Source organism: Orbicella franksi, chromosome 2, assembly GCF_964199315.1.
Source record: "Orbicella franksi chromosome 2, jaOrbFran1.1, whole genome shotgun sequence".
In the NCBI taxonomy this organism is placed as follows: domain Eukaryota; kingdom Metazoa; phylum Cnidaria; class Anthozoa; order Scleractinia; family Merulinidae; genus Orbicella; species Orbicella franksi.
Window position 1 is genome coordinate 14,164,512 of NC_138146.1, and position 19,267 is coordinate 14,183,778.

At 39.0% G+C, this 19,267-nt stretch overlaps 4 protein-coding genes across 4 annotated transcripts in view; 2 read left to right on the plus strand and 2 right to left on the minus strand.

Moving 5' to 3' along the window:
• LOC145478112 (E3 ubiquitin-protein ligase KCMF1-like) overlaps positions 1–12,145 on the plus strand; it is a 16,773-nt gene extending 4,628 nt beyond the window's left edge. The window contains exons 2-6 of the mRNA XM_081456031.1: positions 7,171–7,338; positions 8,743–8,882; positions 9,436–9,546; positions 10,478–10,941; positions 11,669–12,145. Of these exons, the coding sequence (XP_081312157.1) occupies positions 7,171–7,338; positions 8,743–8,882; positions 9,436–9,546; positions 10,478–10,941; positions 11,669–11,987 (1,202 nt within the window). The 3' untranslated portion in view covers positions 11,988–12,145. The remainder of the gene's footprint in view (positions 1–7,170; positions 7,339–8,742; positions 8,883–9,435; positions 9,547–10,477; positions 10,942–11,668) is intronic.
• Positions 1–19,267, minus strand: part of LOC145478137 (uncharacterized) — a 119,215-nt gene that overhangs the window by 37,509 nt on the left and 62,439 nt on the right. The window lies entirely within an intron of this gene.
• Positions 1–19,267, plus strand: part of LOC145478099 (PAN2-PAN3 deadenylation complex catalytic subunit PAN2-like) — an 84,201-nt gene that overhangs the window by 36,881 nt on the left and 28,053 nt on the right. The gene's annotated exons all lie outside the window — the stretch shown is intronic.
• LOC145478142 (uncharacterized) overlaps positions 16,688–19,267 on the minus strand; it is a 36,298-nt gene continuing 33,718 nt past the window's right edge. The window contains exon 2 of the mRNA XM_081456068.1: positions 16,688–17,137. Within this exon, the coding sequence (XP_081312194.1) occupies positions 16,886–17,137 (252 nt within the window). The 3' untranslated portion in view covers positions 16,688–16,885. The remainder of the gene's footprint in view (positions 17,138–19,267) is intronic.

Genomic DNA, 19,267 nt, shown 5'->3' on the forward strand with positions numbered 1-19,267 from the left:
CCGTAGAAAGTGTTTTTATGGTATTTAAAGTTATAGCCCATAGAAAAATATGGCGATGTTTTCATGCAATAATTCTCTTGCGACACACTGTAAAATTTTGCGTGTCAGTTTGATCTCTTTTCGGGCTCAAAACTAACTTTGATTTATTTTATTTTTCGCTCAGTCATACCACGAAGACCTGAACTGAATATAAAATCCATTGAAAGATTCTCAAGTAGCTGTTCTGTGGAGCACGAAGCAATCAAATATTCGGAAAATTCAGCAAAACCGGAAGTAGATTTTGAGCCCAATCGGGTCGAAATCGTTTTTGGTGTATTTCTACCAAAGAAAGCTGTATTAGCAGAAACTAACTATGGTCCGTTTCTATTCTTACTAGGACCTATCTATGGACAAAATACAAGCGAAATCAATTTTTCGACTTGTGCCATTGATAGGCGATTTAGGTCCATTTTTATAGGCATTTACTCTTAAATATCAAAAAGTCGCAAATAAAAGGCTACAAAGCAGCAACGTCAAAATGCAACATCTTTTTAATATAGAAATGCCATCTAATTTATATTAAAATTGTGATGACTGCCTAAACTTATACGACTAAACAAGACTGAAAACATGGAAATTCTTATCACGACTAATTTCCTACACCATCGTGACATTTTAATTACTTTCATTTTAAACAGAACGATGGAAATAAAATGTTGACCTCTATCTGTAGTAGAGAAATATGAAAAAAGCCCCATAAGAGGATTCAAGATCTTAGATGTATTCACTAATTCATAATAATAATCTGCACATGGTAGGCTCATAAAGAGGAAGTTCAATAATTCAATTTCGTTTTAGTACTAAAATTATAACCATGCTTAGAAACAACATGCATTACAAATTCAATGAATGTATGAAGGTTAATACAGAACACTATCCTGTAAAATTTTTGATAATTTCAATTCATTTGAGCTTAAATTAAAAACAGTCTGATGTTATGTAGGATTCGGAAATTTGTTTCCATACACAACTTTCAAAATACAAATCAATGATGTTTAGCAATGGAGTTAACCTTTAACTAAGGAAAAACTAAGATATGTAACAAAGGCCTTGTTTACAGAATGTCTGCAACAATGTTCAGTTCAACCCCAAACTTCTGAGCATCTCATGCACAGCCAGCGATCTGGAACACTGTTTTCTTCCAATTCTGTACAGTTTGTTTCCAGTCATTCTCGGTCATCCAAGATGGGGATATCCAAGATGGCATTGGTAGTCCCAGTCTACTAACGGTTGAAGTCAAAAGTTCTGACCCCCGGGACTCGGTGAACGATCAAAAGTCCCAACCACAGGGAGACGTGTTACATCAAAACCCCCGCCTGGAGCATGGGCCTGTCAACTTTTATGGACATGTATAACTCAATTTAAACATGATGAAAGTGGCAAGGCAAGAAGTTGGGGGCTGGAAGGGAGGAGGGTTGACTATAACTGAGGAAAGCAATGGCCTATATGTAAATCGCTAATAAATTACAACAACTTTGAAGTTCAAATTCCTAATGTCTCACTAAAATGATGCGAAAAGTGGAAAGCAAGGCATGGAAGAAGCAATTGCGCAGTGGTTCACTAATACCACTGTTTTGTTAACATTCCGAGTCCCTTCAAAGAAAAACAGACAAAGTGGTAATGATAAGGCATCAGGCCTGGGAAAGAATTAATCTGCAAAGGTTGATACAGAAGTCTTTCCAACAGGCTTGCAGCAGTATGCAAAACATACAGGTGTACCATGATGTTGCACCAACTGGCATGTTCAAAAATCATTCTCACACTCAAATCAAGTAATAACAAAAAGCATAAATAAGTCCACTCCTTTGATATGTTTGCAAAAATGTGAGATATTTTTAATAATAGCTCGTTTAAGACATGCTTGTAACCAGGATTTTGTAAGCGGGCATCCACAAATTGCAATATGTGCCAACAACCCCATTCCCTAGCAGGCTCTGGGGACATTCCCCTCCTTGAAAAGTTTCAAAAAATGAAGCGTCTTAGCTGTTTTTTCCTGTGTTTTCACTGTGTATTTTCAGGTACACTGTATCAACTAGAATGTTTAAAATACAGTTTCTTTGCCCCAATGCTAAAAGTTTTTGTGTTTGTATCTCAAAGTTGTTTTTTTGTCTGCTACTATTTTGCAAATGCTAAAAGTGATTGAAAAAGAGCTACCCCATCAACTCCATGTTATACTGAACTTGTAAATAGGATCAATTGGTCCTTTGCTTGTCAAATAGTTGAAGTTGCCATCATGGTATGAAGGGTACATAGAAGAGAATAGACTGCTACTTTGGGTTTGGTGTAGTACTGTTGAAAACTGAGAATGAGTAAAGGAGAGAAAGTTGCATTGGGAGGGGTAGGAAGGTAGCATGACCAGAGTATCAGCACTAAGCAATCTCTCATTTTTCTTCAAAGATAGAGGAGCAAGAGCTACTTGCCACTCACAGATCATGCTTGGCTCGTGTCACTATCTTTGAGGAAAAATAATAGTGCTCACATGACAGTTTAGAAGAGAATAAGCAAAGAAAATAAAAAAGAATTATTTAAAAAACTGGATGCCCATCTGACTAAAAGCTTGGTTTAAAGGAACTGAGAATTTTTGTCAAAACTGTCTTCTTCCATTTATTTTTGTCAACTGGGTATGCACTTTTCAGTTTCGATTAACTTTTCCTGCACCTAGAAATAAACTTGCTTGTTTTACTTTAAGCTTTGATTGTTAAAAATAATTCACAAGTTATCTAGTATTTTATTTACATGTTACATGTGTATTGTACATTGATTTCCATGTGAGTTACTGATGGTGATGAAAGTGTACAGAATTGACAGGTTTAAATTAATTTATGATTTGCCCTAACAAATGGATTGATCTGCTTGTTTGAGGCTCATTTCTCCTAAATTAACAATGCTTTTCGGCCTGGAGAGGTCCTTAAATGGTAAAGAACTTTATGAAAATTGTTTCAAATTTACATTTTTGATCTTGAAAAATCCAATTTACCTCGAGAGTAGCTAGCATACCCAGGATCACTAGAGGATGATTTTTGCCGGGTCGGAGGTGCTTACAGAGAACACTGGGAGAGAGTCACTCGGCGTTCACTTTTCCTTTCGTGGCGTTCAATCACCAGTTATGCTGGCTGAAAACTTGAAAGCAAAATGATAATATCATGAAGAAGCAAACTACTCTTGGCTCACTCATGGTTGGTGGTTAATACCTCATGTACTTGATTACATGATATCATTATGTTTATCACTTACATTGCCATCCTCTTTATGGTAACCAAAATGAACAAGTAATGGTTGGTTATGGTTTTTAGTACTTAAGTAAATTTTTGAGGACATGCAAGATGATTGATATATAAACAACCTCGCGAAGATTTAGGTCTGTGCAGTTATTCATTCACACTTTATTCTGAAAAGTGTTTCACCCAAATTTGTAGAGCTTTGTATGGAGATGCCATGTGCCCTTCTGAGGGGCACCAACATGGCAACTGTAAAGTAGCAGAAACATCTGTTGTTGAGTTTTGCCATAGAAATGAAAAGTTATTACTCTAGAGCTCCGAGACATTGAAATTAATTCTTATAGAGCAAGAACTGTTTAGTTAGCACAAACTTGAGCAATAACTCATCTTTCGACCTTACTTGAGAGTTATCCGGCCTCCATTTTAATGTCACACAACCCATAAACTTGGAAATTCAAATGTTCTCTATTACATAATGAGGAACCCTGTCAGGTTTAAACGTTGCAAAACATCATGTTTTTAGAGGGTCTTACATGTACATCTGATGAAACTAAAACTTCAGAAGGAATGGTAATTTTTTATTTTGGAAAATGATGATGTCACATGAAAACCAGCAATAGGTCAGTCTTCCTTTTTTGTTGTTGGGCAATTCTGAAAATGGAAAACTGGAGATCTGAAATCGAGCCCCAGCAATGTTTAGACTGGGCTCTCAACATTATGGCTTGGGGCATAACTTCAGATAAATTGAGTGCTTTGGCACTGGAAACTGTTTTAGTAAACAGCCTGGTCAGAAGCCATTTTTTTCTTTTTCTTCTGGTACTGAATGAAGTGCTGCCCTCATCATTAAACAATGGCTTGTACTGCACTTACCAACCCTTGATGGACTAGCATGCATCCAAAGAGAGTACATGTTGTTAATATTCACCTGCCATAAAATTTTGAACTTAACATGCATGGCACTTGTGGGGGGTAGAGATCACTCATTTAATCCATTGGTCATTGGGTCCACTTGCAGGTCTGTATTTTCATTAACACACGAGTGCATTTTTTGTAAAAGTTCATTTTTATAGAAATTAGTATTTTAACTATCATTGTTCGATATCAAAAATTGTAGGATTCAAAGAGATCATGTTTACTTCTGCCCAGTACTGCAGTCCAAAATAGCACATTTTGTTTGGTCAAAATGTCCTAGGCCGTTGTGCCTGTTAATTAAGAACTTATATAACACCAAACAGAAACATTGGCACTAAAACAAATCACTTGGCAAGGAAATCCTGTCAACTGCGAAAATAATTAGGCTTGGAATTCTTGTTTATCATTGTTTTTCAGAGCTTGATGTTGCAACCGCTGGGGTTGCCAATGCGACCAGACTTTTTCACTGCCAACTAACTTTTCACGCTTTTCACTGAAATACATGTACTTACAAGGGCTGGCGAGTGAATCTGAAATTTTAGGGGCTAGCTTGCTCCAAGGTTTTTTCCTGAAAGTCAAGCTCTGTTGTATAGCAAAACAATTCTGGGAAGTAGACCCTAAAAGGGCCACCTGGTCAGCCACACTTTTGTGTTTGTTAACATGTGAGAGTTTGGCTATTATATTTCATATGGAATACGTCAAAATGAAGGAAATCACTGTGAAATTACTAAAGTTAATTAAACATACTTTCAAGAATACAACTTACAGTAAAGCAATAAGCAGTGTTTCGGCCAGAGCGTGGCATTGCGGGAATCCCACGTTACAATCAGAGATGGCCCCTAGAAAAACAAAAAATGGGCCAATTTGGCCCTTTCCTTTTACAAGACTGCAGGCTTAACACAGGCATAATATTTTAAAAGCTGTCCCAGGGCTCAAAATTGTGATTGATACAGTCACCAATGCTACAAGCAGTTCATCCTTGGCGACCAAAAATTCTGGTTTAGTCGCCATATTACAGCATAATGGTGACTACATTTCTCTGTGTTGATGATCAATAACGGTTATTTTGTCACACATTATATCCTTCTAGAAAAATCATGTTGAGAGATCTTTGCTTTTAAAACATTCAACATAAGAAAAGAAGTCAATCCATCCTTTTGCTTTGCTGTATTGATTCTCTCATATCGGAAAACTTCCAAATGGCTGACCATGTTTGAAATCGCTCTATAATGCATTGCAAACCCTTGATCATTGACTACGTCATACATACATACAAATACATACATCCTTTATTGTCTTTCCCTATGGGGGCTTTTCGAAGACTATATGGTACAATACTACAATTAAATACTAATATACTAAAATTAATAATATTACATTCTAATTTAGATAATTACGAATTTAAAAACTGTACAATTAATTTACGTTTCAATGCTTTTTTAAAAATTGAAATAGTTCTACTGAGTTTTAAAGTAAGGTCCAATGAGTTCCAGATGTTAGTTGTCATGTAGACCCAAGGATTGTTCTCTTGTAATGCACAGATCCTTCATACTAGTATCTGATTCAAAAGAAACTTTATTGAGTAGAAACCCTTCAAAAAGCACTTACTATTAAATTTTATCATAGATCCTAATAAACTGCTTTATTTTCCTAGGTACCCTGATGCATTTTTCCTTCTGTAGCTTTCAGTTTATTGGCCCCTTTCCTAAAAAATTGGCCCCTAAAAAAGATCATCAGGGGCCACTTTGGCCCTCAAGTAAAATTTTCTGGCTGAAACACTGAATAAGATGCTTGCATTATGCAATATCAATAATTTTGATGGCATCGAAAATGGCGGAGGCTGACAAGGGTCCTTTAAACTGGAATGAAAATGAAAAGGAAACAAGTTAAAAGTACACTGTCACACTGCCCAGTGTGACAATTAATTTTAAACCTATTTTTGTTTTGTTTTGTTCATCAGTGAAACAGTATTAGCTCACATTGCTAAGTTTAGGTGAAGCTGAAAGAGTAAAAATGTTTCATGATGTTTTGTGTGGATCAAATACGGTGGAACCCCGTTAATATGACCACCTTCAGGCCATGAAAAATTGGTCGCATTAACAGGGTGGTCATATTAAAGGGGTTCTTTAAATAAGAAAATGACTGACTGAGCTTTTTTTTTGGGCCAAAATAAAGTGGCCGTAATAACGAGGTGGTCGTAAGGTGGGGTTCCACTGTATTCCAAAATTGTAAAAGCTTTGTAGCAGCTGGGTTTGAAACATGAAACTGCCATTTTCTGTTTCTTTGGTAAATTAACCCATTGACTCCTGTGCCAGCTGTAACTGGCCATGACGAGCCTTGGCCTTTCTTCCACTTCTGACGTCATCACCCTTGACCAAAATTAGCATCATCTATGCTCAACTTCTGCAGGAGGGAAAGATCTTTCCAGTGATACCCAGATCAGAGTGATTGGCTCAATGGAGCCTGAGATATGCACAAAAATGCTCAAAAAGTTGAGTGAAAAACTCAGAACAAAATTTCCTGCCCCTACACGTGGCTACTCCATGGCAAAAATTGCCTGTGTCAAAGATGCTTTCTCAGAATGTTTTAAACTGGAAGCAAGCCCAGTAGAAGGTCAATCACTGCAGTAAAAAGAAACAAAAAGGAGAAAAAGGAAAGGCAAAAAAAAAAAATCAAAAAATCAAAAAGCCTTTTGATTTCTGTGCATGCCTGAGGGAAAATGTCGTAAAACGCGATGCTAGTGGAAAGAAAGGCATGCTGTCATGTTGCAAATTCATTTTTGAGTAGATTGGAGCTAATTTGGCCCATTTCCAGCCTGAAAATCTCCAAAATGTCCAAAAAATGCATTTTTGGCAAAAAGCTGCAGGAGTCAATGGGTTAAGTCAAAACTTGTTTGCGTGAACCCATGTAATACATGTACACTTAGCCATCCATGCTTTTAAACAAAATTAAGGGGCAAAAAATGTCTGATTGTGTTTTGTTTTACTTGGCTTTTCAACAGGTGTGAGTTGTGACTCATGTAGTAAAGGAAATTTCCGTGGTAAACGCTTCAAATGTTTAATTTGTTATGATTATGACCTGTGTGCGACGTGTTATGAGAATGGAGCCACGACAACAAGACACACAGCAGATCATCCTATGCAATGTATTCTCACCAGAACAGACTTTGGTAAGGCTAATACAGGTTATGCTGATTTCAGATTTGTTCTTGTTATGGAAAGAATTTCATTTTGTTAGATTTCTTTTTCGAAATAAATTACATTTCCAGTAGTTATTTTGGGGTTGTAGGTTTGCCCCAAATATATTGGAATTGTTTCATGTGATATTCCCCACAATTTTTCAGAGGGTCTGTGCTTTTGGGACTTATCAATATACGTGTAACTGTCAGTGGAACTTTACTGCGACTTTCAGAGGGTCTCTCCTTGTAGGGGAATAGGGGTAGATTTGCACTGGCTTTGGTGCAAGTGAGTTACAAGTCCTTGGGAGAGGATTTTGTCACTGCTTTCATCACATTTTGGTAGTTTGCAGTGGTAGCCCATTAAGGTTATTTGAGGCAGCCGTGTACTCTTTTTATTTTAACTTATTTGTGTTCATCTAACTCTAATTTCTATGTTGAGTACAAATAAAGTTGTTGTTGTTGTTGTTGTTGTAAGTTTGTCACATGCTCTTGTTTGAGAAAAATTGGTGGCAGAGCACATGTACATCATATTTTTACCCGCACGCATATACCAGAATTACTGGTTTATAAAGTAAGGAAAGCTTCAGTTCTGGTGTGGTGGTTTGGTTGTGTTTTTTGTTTCTTTGTTGTTGCTTTTATTTTTGTGTTTTATTATTTTAGTTTTTGGTTTGGTTTCTGGTTCTTTTTTTTGGTGTGATGGTACAATTAGACCTTTGGTGTAGAGATACATGGTCCTCCCTTAGCCTTGGAACCTGCTTCTCTTCTGGTCATTCTTATTTTCAGATCGTGGAAATATTTTTTGTACATGTATCATCTAATTTATCATTGATTTAAGGGGGTTTTTCCATCCTTTTCACTTGTGCTCTGTAGAAAAACAGAAATGAACTGTCTGCTAACCAGGGTTCCATCCATGGACTAGGCCATGTGCAGTCAACAGCTCTCCTGAAGAAAAATTGGAGAGGGGTTCTGTGCATTGCCATTGATAACCATCTTCCTTGCATAAATTTTCACTCACGAAATATAGCAGATTTCTATTGTGGTCTCTATGGCAAACTGCCAAGATATTTGTCAGAACAATGAGCAAAACATAAACAACCGAGTTCAACAATTTACAAGCACTGTATTATCTTGAACCACAAACAATCGATGAGCCAATCTGGTGGTTTACCACACATCAAGGGAAAATCATGTCACCTTGAAAACAATATTATTATCAGTAAACACAGACACCCTCGCTTAGATTTTTTTTGAGGAGAGTGGGTGGGTGTACAAAGGCTATCCATGGACTTCCATGGACTTGTGGAGTGAAAGGGTAAAACTGTGGAAAACGTTAGTGATGCAAATGAGAAATAAATATTAAAAGTGATTTTCCATTTGTGGTTGACTGATTGATAGAACTTTACTATGGAGGGGAAGCATTTACAGCGGACCAGCCACAGTCCTTCACTTGCCCCTATTGTGGTAAAATGGGGTTTACAGAAACAGCTCTACAGGAACATGTAGCCTCAGAGCACAGTGACACTTCCATTGAAGTGGTAAGTATTTAATGTCAAGTCCACTGTCTTGAAAAATTCAAGTGCCAGTACTTTAACTTGTGGCAAAACATTGTGTACTAATGACAGCAGCCAAAAGGAGGAAGAATTTTAGTTCTTAAGTATGAAAGCAGTGACTAAATTGTAACACTGTAAAGTAATAAAATGCCCTTCCTCCCAGCTCACAAGAAATTGTTTTGGTTGTAAGCAGCCTCTCCCCATCCAACTTTTCAACATTATGCTTTTAAATAGAAATGGCAACAAATACGTTTGTGGATAGGCTGCAGTTCCAAACCTCAATTAAATCAGAGTGCCCCCCTTACAATAATTATGTCACCCAGGTTATCCTTTTTGTTCCTTGCCAGCTCATAGCCCAACCATTTTTATTCCACTTCCTAACTACATGTACCCCTTCCCCCCCTTTCCCCCAATCCAGGTTTCAAGTATTTTTTTTGAAACTGACGTACAGGTTTGCAATATGGCAGCATTTTCCTTACAATATTGTTATTACTAAGTAAGAGTAACTATTTCAATTGGTTTATTGTGTTTCACCAAGGTATGTCCTGTGTGCGCAGCCTTGCCAGGTGGCGACCCTAATCATGTGACAGATGACTTTGCTGCTCATTTGACACTAGAGCACAGAGCTCCCAGTAGGCCGGATATGCTAATATCCTTTACATTTCAACTGAAATGCATATATTTGTAACTTTGATTTGTATTCAAGTACAAAATTGAATTGGGTTCATGATGGTCTCCTAACTACTGGTCTTCTCCTCCCTCTCCTATCTGGGAAAAGAGTGATTTCAGTAATGAATGCCTCTAGTGAGTTCATGTTTGATCAGGGGTTTGTTGCATTAGTTGTCTGGTAGAGAAAAATATGCCTTCCTTAAAGTTAAGGTGTCCTTTCATTTGGGCTGTCGTGTAATTTAGTGCACAGTAAACAAATTTAGTGTTCTGTTTCAAAGTAGATGTTAAATAAAAAAGATAAAGTGGAACCCGGTTAATTCAGTCACCAATGGGCCACAAAAATCTGGCCGTAGTAATGGGGTGGCCATACAGAAAATGACTGACTGAGCATTTGTTCAGACCAGAATAACGTGGCTGTAATAACAAGGTGGCCGTATTAACAGGGTGGCCGTAAGGCAGGGCTCCACTGTACATGTAAATATGAAAATAAATGGAAATGAGCAGTGGCCATTTGACCACTGTTTCTAGAGAACTTGGAGAAAAACCCAGGATCATGAGCCGGGAACCTAGATCAGGGATTCAAACCCAGCCAACATTAGATTATTGCTAGACTTTGTCACCTCTGTGCCCACCATTTCCAGCACGTAGACTGGAAGATTTTGAAAGCATCAAAGAAGAATGTGACATTGTTCTATTTATAACCCTTTCCCCACCTTACCAACCATTGGTAGAAAGATTCTAGCTTTTAAGACTGTCCTTGAAACCATAATTTGTGACCATTCAAAGGAAAGCTGTTGAGCAGTACTTAAATGTAGGTAGTTCTAACTTGGGGTTTATGGAGCACCATTCAAATGGAAATAATTGATGAGAAATTACCTGATTAGGTTTGTGTTCTTTAACTGAGTTTCTACGACGAGCGAGGTGAGCCCCCTCCTGTGCGGCACGTAAGACGTTTATTTCATCCAGCGGTTAGTGGGAGGATACCGAGACCTCCACGACCACGAGCAACCAATATGCATTTTGGAGGATCTGGAGGCAGTGGTCTTTCCTCCTCTTCCTCCTCCTCTTCCACTTCTGCCCGTGAGAGCATGGATCCTATAGCAGAGCTTCTGTCCCAGCTCTCTGGCGTTCGAAGACAAGCTCAGCAGCCCCAAGCTCCCATGCCTATGCAGTCACAGCTTCAGTTACTTCAACAGCAGTTACAGCTAGAGAGACAGCAAGTGCAGCAGACGAGGGAGCGGCTGGAAAGACTTCCAGCACGGAGGCAGATGGCGGCAGCTGCTGCTGCTGCGGCGAGTAGCAGTGCGCCGACTACATCGACGGTTAGCGCTCAAGAAAGCAGCAGTTCCCCATCTTCTTCATTTCTTCTTGCCAGGTTTGTAAAATTGGCAAATGATTTATAGTCGTAGTTACCCTAAGTTATTAATTTGTTACGTTTGAGGTCGCCATTCTGCCCATTATTTTGTACTTAGATACCAAGTGCCGATATTCCAGTCCCAAACCGTTACTGTCAACCGTCGTAGTACAAAATCTTGATGTCTCTGACGTGTATCTATTATGATTATCCTAATCTTTCTATTACGAAATTTCTTTTCATTTCCTTTCACAAAAACAAAAGTCAACTCCGTGATGAAAGTTTTTAGTGCCAAGTTTAAGCTCTGCCCTCCAATCAAGGTTAAAGTGAAAAAAAGGAATGAATCCCAGGAACTAAGACACCCCTGTCAGAATGTAAAAAACATTCAGGTCGTGTTTTGTTTGTTGATAGACGGTTGTTATAGTTCTTAGATTGTCTGCCGCTCTCAAAACTCGATTGAAACAGTTATTTGCTTGAAGTTTCCCAAGTGACTCCTTTTTGACCATTTTGTGTTGATGCAGTCGAGAAAGTCCGCTTGGGACGGTTTTTCTTAATATAAGAAGGGAGGCAGAAAAAAATATCCACCAACGTACTGTAGTTGAACTCGGTAGATCGCGGTCTAAAAGCTATTTAACCGTTGCAGCCCCAGGTGGTTTTCTTTGGGATCTCAAACGAAACTCAGCCGAGTAGTTGACAGTGATTCCAAGAGAACACTTTTTGCTTTGCTAAGTTCTACCGTACTTTTCAGGGCCAATGAACCATCATTGTCCGAAGCCGAGCAGGAAACCCTAGAACGCGAGCGCGCAGACCGAAGCCTGTTCGTGCAGGATCTTATTCTGTCGACACTTGGATCAGCAGCGTTTAGACGCAGAGCCCGTCCGAGCTCTTCAGTTCGGGAGACAACGGCTGGATTTGCAAGTCTAACCCTACAGGATAGCGCCGGAATTCAGGCTAGTGCTAATGAAATGCGGACAGAGGCCCAGGACTGTAATGTAATCGAACAGGACATTACTGTTCAAGATATGGAGCTTATAACACTGGAAACGGAGGAAGATAAAGATTCCTAGCGCAGGCAGGGATTGTTGGTTTCAATCAAATTTTACCCTCCATGTAGGTACAGAAATGGATTTTCATTGACGTTAATTCGCGGTTTGCCGTCGTTTTAGACCGTTGTGGAGAACGTGCACTCGCCCGACCCCAGCAAGAGGACAGACAAGAAGAAGAAGAGGCAGAGGCTAAGTTATAAACGCCTTGGTCGCGCGTGTAAACATAGCATCAATCTACCCTTGACGAAATGCCGCATCATAAGAGAATAGCTATGATTGCGCGCATTTTTATAGTTGGAGAAATAATTAGATAGGGTTGGAAAAAATAAATTTTAATGAATGACATCCCTTTGAAAGAAATCGTGTAAGCTTATCGTAATTTTAGTTTTGATCTTGACTAACGTATTGCAATCTTGACGCTACCCAAAAGGAGCGAACGCCCTGAAGAGACTTCGAAACCACAAAAAATACACGAAATAACTTTAGAGTACACATTAGTAAACGATCAGGAAGTTTACCAAAATGGCAGACCATATTCTCGCTCCATTCTCTCTTAGCGCTTCTTTCCAAAATGACCGTCCTTTTGTATTTCAATGCTTAAAAGACCCTGGGGACAAAGATGACCGTTTTGTCGTAAGCAAAATATCCAAGTGCTTTCTGTTGGACACCCAAGGTTTGGTCTTTTCTGTCTTCCCGGCAACAGTGAGCCTACCAGACCTTGGGTGTACTGGGTCAGATGATGAATTGCTGGTTGGCTTGGGGGGTCATGAAAGTTGGTAATTCTAACATAAGCCTGGGACAGAGTTAATTTTTGGTCGCAAAGATCCGGTTCTTGCTGTATGGAATTGAGGTCTGTTACCTTGACGTGGGATATCTTCGGCTTCTCGCCACATCATCACAGGGCTGTTGTTCCCTGTGGGTGTGGAAGTGCCTTTTGTCAAATCCGAAAGTCAGCGACCTCAAATGTAACAGAAGTAATTGCAGATTACAGATACAGCAATCTCTGCACCGAAATACCCGATTTTGATGATTTTTACTCTGTTCATGTGCGAATTCGTTTCAGTAAGCATTTCACCTTTCGTTACCATGTAATTTTGCGAGTTAATTAAGTGGGTAATGATCAATTCATCATACCATGTAAAAGCGGCGAGAGTATAGAACTGCTCTGCAATTTATATGTGCACTGCTGTGAACGTACGATAACAAGCCTGGGCTGACATATGTTAGCTGCTTTTGGGGGGGGGGGGGGGACTAGGGAAGAATTTTAACTGTACTTATTTTCGAAAATTGGAGGTGGGAAGGCTTATTATTGAGGGAAGGAATGTTTAAGTTTATGTTTGGAAAGGCGTGTTGGCATGTTGAGTTTGAAAAGTTTTAGGCGCATACCGTAATCACGTTGAAATATTAAGTAAACTCCACAATAATTGAATGTGGAAGGCGTATTTTTTTCTTCCCAGCTAAATCGTAAAACATCCCATGAGCTTTTAATTGAGGGTCTGGTTAGCGGAAAGATTTTTGCGCCTGAGATTTGGTGGAGTTTGGACGATTGGGGACGGAGGGGGTTCTTTTGGGGATGCATATTGTTACAGTGTACAAATAAAGCAGGAGTAAGATTGATTCCTACAAGACAAAACATCCTATAGGTGTATTTTATATTTGAAAATGTATGATTTGTCACGATTTTAAAAAGTTTAATCGGCTTATACATTTTGGCCAGCGGTCAGTCAGTCACGATTAGTTACTAACAACCCTGCAGCGATAGCGATACAGAAAGGCTGTTAAATCCGAGAATACCAAGAGCCGCTACTTTCGGAGCCTTATGGAAGTTAACTAGGGTTTATGGTTTGGTCTGGCTGTAGTAACAACGCGCTCTCCTTTGATTTTCCTATAGTCGTGGCCGGATTTTCCAGTAATGCTCAGATGTATTATGAGCGATGTCAATCAGCCCGGCTGAATGTAAAAACTCTCTTCAAGGTTCCAATACCTTCTATGTTGAGTACATTTTGCTTCCGTCGTTAGAGTTCGACTTTCGACGCGGCCAAGTTAAGTTACAACAGGATGTAATATTGTTTTAGACCACGAAATCAATACACCAAAAAACTATTAGAAAGGACTTTCAAACGACTCGGACGTTGCCTAAAAGAAGAGTCAGTTTCTTACCTGGATCATCAAACACTTTATTTTGCGATAGCGTAGTGTTGAGAAATGTATGAAATAACAATTAATTAATACTGAATAGATTTCTTAATTGACCACTCCCCCAATAGTGCTTTTCAGGGCCATTAGAAACAAACAATGGAACAAGTAATGTCAATGAGCGTAACATGGTTAAAAATCCCAACCGCCAGTTGGGAGATCAGTGGACTATTTACAAGCGTAACCGAGGAGTTGAACTCAGGACTACCGAGAACAACACCAACTACAAGTGTTCAGAGCGGGTGTAGATCCCGCGACATCCCGCATTTTTGTTTTATAAGGTTTAGTCAGTTGGGGCGAACATCCCTATCACTCACCAAGTGCATGTGGAGTTAAAAAGAGGGATGTCACTAAAACAGGTAACGGGGAACCGGGAACGGGAGTCTGGGAACGAGTGTACAGCAGCAATCCGCCTGAGAATTCAACATGGCGGACAAAGGAAAAGAAAAGGGAACAATTTGGGCAAATGTGAGGAAGTGCTACAGTTGTAAACGTGAGTTTTTACCGGCTGTGCCCCCAGATCATGTTGAATTCTCAGGCGGATTACCGCTGTACACTCGTTCCCAGACCACCGTTACTGGTTCCCGGTCCCCGGTCTCCGTTACCTGTTTTAGTAACATCCCAGAAAAACAGTTATTTTGTTTTAGGATATCATAACGGAGTGTGTTTAATATAATCGAATTTCCAGTTGGAGCCAGTTCGAAGAAGCTGGCTAAAAGGCTGTACAAGCTCATTCTAGCTCATAGCTAAATCTGGAGTTCGAATTTTAAAAGTCTCAACGTCTCCCGATCGCACATAAAACCCTTGGAAGCCTTGGTCTCGCAATTTAAAAAGTCAAAATGTCTCGGGCTCGCAGAGAAAAACGCTTGTCTCGCCGTCTCGCGAAGTCTCGCATTTACCATTCGCCAGCCCTAAAATAGAATAATACATCGCTTTTGGAACAAAGGTAATCTAAAACGCCACTCAAATCAGCTTTCCTTTGGGGTATCGTTGCTTTCGTGATTTTCTAAGAACCGTGAAATTTTTACAGATTTTATTTCTACTTTCGGAGTGTAACGTCTTTACAGTGGTCATTACTTTTCAACATCTGCATCTCCTACATCTACTTAAATACTCTTCACACTACATTGATAAATGTTTAATTATATATACGGAACAGCCAGTAATCTAAAAACACATAACCCAAAACATATAGGCGTAGTAATGATCAGTGTCAGGTACAATATCTATGGTGCTTCCAGGGCGCGGTTTAGTTGTGGACCTACTACTGATATACCGTAAATCCTCGCGTTAGCGCCTCCCCTCATATAAGCGCCCCTCCTATCGGCCAAAATTTAAAATAAGCGCCCCCTCCCCTCCCCTTGTTTTATGGAAGAGTAATGAGACAATAGAGTATGGTTAGGTTTGGTCATGTTCAATCACAAGCAAGTTATTATCGACTCATTCGAAATGAGATGCTTAGCATAAATTTTGAAGTGAAATGTTCCATTAAACTTGTGAGTTTACGAAAACTAGTCACGCAACGTGTCATCAAAGGTAATCAACCCGTGGTCTCAACTTGCTAACTATAAAGCAAGGAAATCAAATAATCTACAAAAAAATACTGGACTTTGTCACTGTTATATCTGTCTGTAAAACTTCAGCTGTTCACAAAGATAATGATTTCAGCAACAGACAGCTATTTAAGTTATATCACAGACACAGAACGCCCTCATTATCTTTTATTACGACTAGTTTAAAAAGCATCCTACAAATTATTACAATGAGATTAACTACAATTTGGAATGTTTGGAATTCATCTAGAAATCTAGTAAAGATAAACATAGGTGAAAGTTCTCGCAGTTATCCTCAAGTAAAGATTCTATGTCTCTTCTTCTGATGGTTGAGATGAAGGCATTTAGGCTTGTGCTTTTCTTACCTTCTCTTGAAAGTCTTGACCACAAGTATGGATCCCATATATCTTATGGCGTTTCCCGTATTTTACAGTCCGAAATCTTGGTATGTCGCTCCATTTTCTGCAAACATATTCTGTATGTAGATTGGTGTCAGTTTACTTTGTACATTAGTAGGTTGTACAGTGTAGTTAGTCCAGCGTTCTTAAGCAGTTCATCATATGTAGCAGTTTTTTCCTTGAAAACAATGCCAAGAGCACGCTCTTGAATCCTTTCAAGAGCGTGAATCCTTGAATCCTTTCCTTGCTAGGGAGAAAATTCAATTAAACCCTCCTTTTTATGAAATTCTATGTGTATGCATGTAAACTGAACAACAGTTCACTTGTGCTAACCGAATTTGTTACTAGAATCAATTTTAAATACAAAGTGGAAAATTTGGTGAATTAACACCAACAAACTACTCGTAACGTGACTATGCTCCTCGCCAACTTTACAGACTAAGTTCCTTTTAATTCTGTTAAATTGAGATTAGAAATCGTTCCTCTTCCCCCTTCACCCGCGCTATTAGTTGTTTGTTTGCCTTCGTATTTATTTTTATATTTAAGTTTTCCTTTTCCTTTAATTTCTTCTCTCTTTTTTTTTTTTCCTGTTTGATTTAATTGTAGCTAGCGTGTGTTGTCAGAATTAACTAATTATTTTCTTTTCTTTCGTTTAGTAGCACCTAGTGTAATTAGGTAATGCGGTTTGCATGTAGCTATAGCACAGTACTTTGTTATTGTAATTTAATTTGTAATTTGTGATATGTGTAATTTGTTAAACGTGCCGTGAGTTTTACATATAAGGTGGACCACGGAAGTAAAGATAAAGCCAAACCACAACAACAAAACAACAACAAAAACAACCTACAATAACCTGACAACAATTCGAAAAATTCTTAAAGGCAGAGTCTCCCATAGATACATGAACTCCTTCTATTTTGTCATCTTCTCTGACTGCAGCCGCTGTGGCAGTTTTTCTTCTCGTTACTCTGTCGTCGTGTTCTTCAACTTCCGCTTGACTTTTCTGGGCAACATCCTTGCATTGCTGTAAAAGATCATACGGACAAAGGAAAATTTTTAACTGAAAAAGCTATAGATTTAGTATAGGTTATGGTATTTTTAAATCAATCAGAGAGTCGGTTCTGTTTTCGCCTTCAGTCGCATCAGATGAAAGCAATGACTGTGTGATAACGGGACACTCTCCTTTTTCGCGTGACAACGGGACTTCCAACTGGCATGGAAAATCGAGGATTCAGTTAAATCACAGCGTCTAATATACAAGTGGTTTCATTTTTTTGTTTATTTATGTGTGTTAACAATAAAACCATAGAACTGCGGAGTGTTTCAACTAATGGAATTTCTGGCGTTTGAGTGAATACGAATTAGCCGGAAATGAAATATTTCTGCGGCATGTAAGCAGTGGGGACTAGGGTTAGCTCAGTTGAAGTGCAGTATGGTTAGAAGGGAGGGCTATATATCAGGTGTATGTCATGTGGAAAGTCATTCTAGGCCGACACGTCGTTTGACTGAGTTATTTTTTATTTTTGTTTTGCATATATCTCTACGTTTGTCATTCTCCGTCTTCTTACATGTAACCTTTATGTTAGCTAAGGCGAGTGGCGATGTTCGAAATGTAAAGCCTCGTAGGATGGGCTACTTAGAGCTTGAGACACGGTTCCTAACCAGATTTCCTGCCGAGTTTTTCCCCACAGGGGTTTTTCCAGCAGGTTTTTTTCTGGCCTCCGTCTGACAGTAGTCTATATGTAACCTTTCGCTCAGCTCTGCTTCATGCATGGTATATATACTTGGATGTAATAAGAGGTTGTAGTTGTAGTATAACTTTTTGTTACAGTTTTCTGGTGCTCGGCCGAAACAGCCCAAATAAACCTAATGGTTTTGTTCATGTTGTGTACTGCGTAGTGGAGCTGAAATGAAGTATTGAAGGTAGAGATCGTTACTTGACCGAAATTATATCCTACATCGGTGAGCAAGTCACCTCAAAGGCTGATGAAATTATACAATTGTCGGTTTCATTGAGTGCCACGGAGTCAGCGGCACTAATTGCGAAGTTTCTTTTGTCACAAATTTACTAGTTTTACATGTAACTAACGCGGGAAAGTTTCGGCTAAATATGAACTTTTTGCTCTCTTTAATATCATGGAAGAGGGAATAAACAAGCTGCCAAGGAGAGGCAATATGTTTTCATTCTCTGTTTGAACCCTGGCAGACACACAATATTTTTAAAAACAGCAGAGGAAATTTCTTGAATCAAGCTAGGGGTATTTCCAGAGGGTACGCAGTCACAGTAGCGTTCTTTGCACTAAAAAAGGGAGAACTCACGCTGCCTGAAATATAGCTGCTATCCTCGGTCAAAACGAGAGTGTGGTGTCTCTCAAAAAATAAAAAAACGTGTGGATCCGAACTCGAGAACGGAGTTTATCACACTAGCGGTGTTAGAAGGCATGCGTCTTCCATGTTATGTCCTACCACAAGGAAAAGCACTCAACATTCGTGTGTAATCTCGTATGAAATGTATTTTTCACCGAACTAACATATAGTCGGCAATGACGGTAACTAATCTGCGCATGCGTCTCGATCAAATTGCTTTTGTTCTTAAGAGAATAAAACCACAAGGATAGTAAGAGATTTGCGAAAACAAATATATAGTTTTGTCATGTTATCAACAGAGCATTGTAAGTATGACACGTCTTGGGTAGCGCACATGGGTAACAACCTCACCCAGTTCCCCTTCCCGCAAGGTCAATTGATCAATTGAAATCAATTATTTAAACAAATGTTAAAGTTTACACCTTATCATGTTATTGTGTTAGTAATTAGTGCATTAGCAGTCAGCAGCTCCCTAAACCGTCCCAGTAGTGCACACTGCACTAAAGAGATATTATGTTTGTTTAACATAAGGGCTAAATAACATTCAATTTCCATGTAATGATTTACAACTAAAGCATCTTGTGGCATGGCTCGTTCCTTAGTTAGACCCCCAGGAAGTTTAAACCGGTTCCCTTTAGAAACACCGTTGTTTTTTGCATTAGGAAGACCAAAATTAAAGATCAATAGAAATTTAGTGTCCTTAAATCGCCCATGTTTTTATGGTGGTCACGTGTCTAATGAGGTCATAATCTCGGCAATAGTCAAATCTCAAATGAGGTGGGAATGA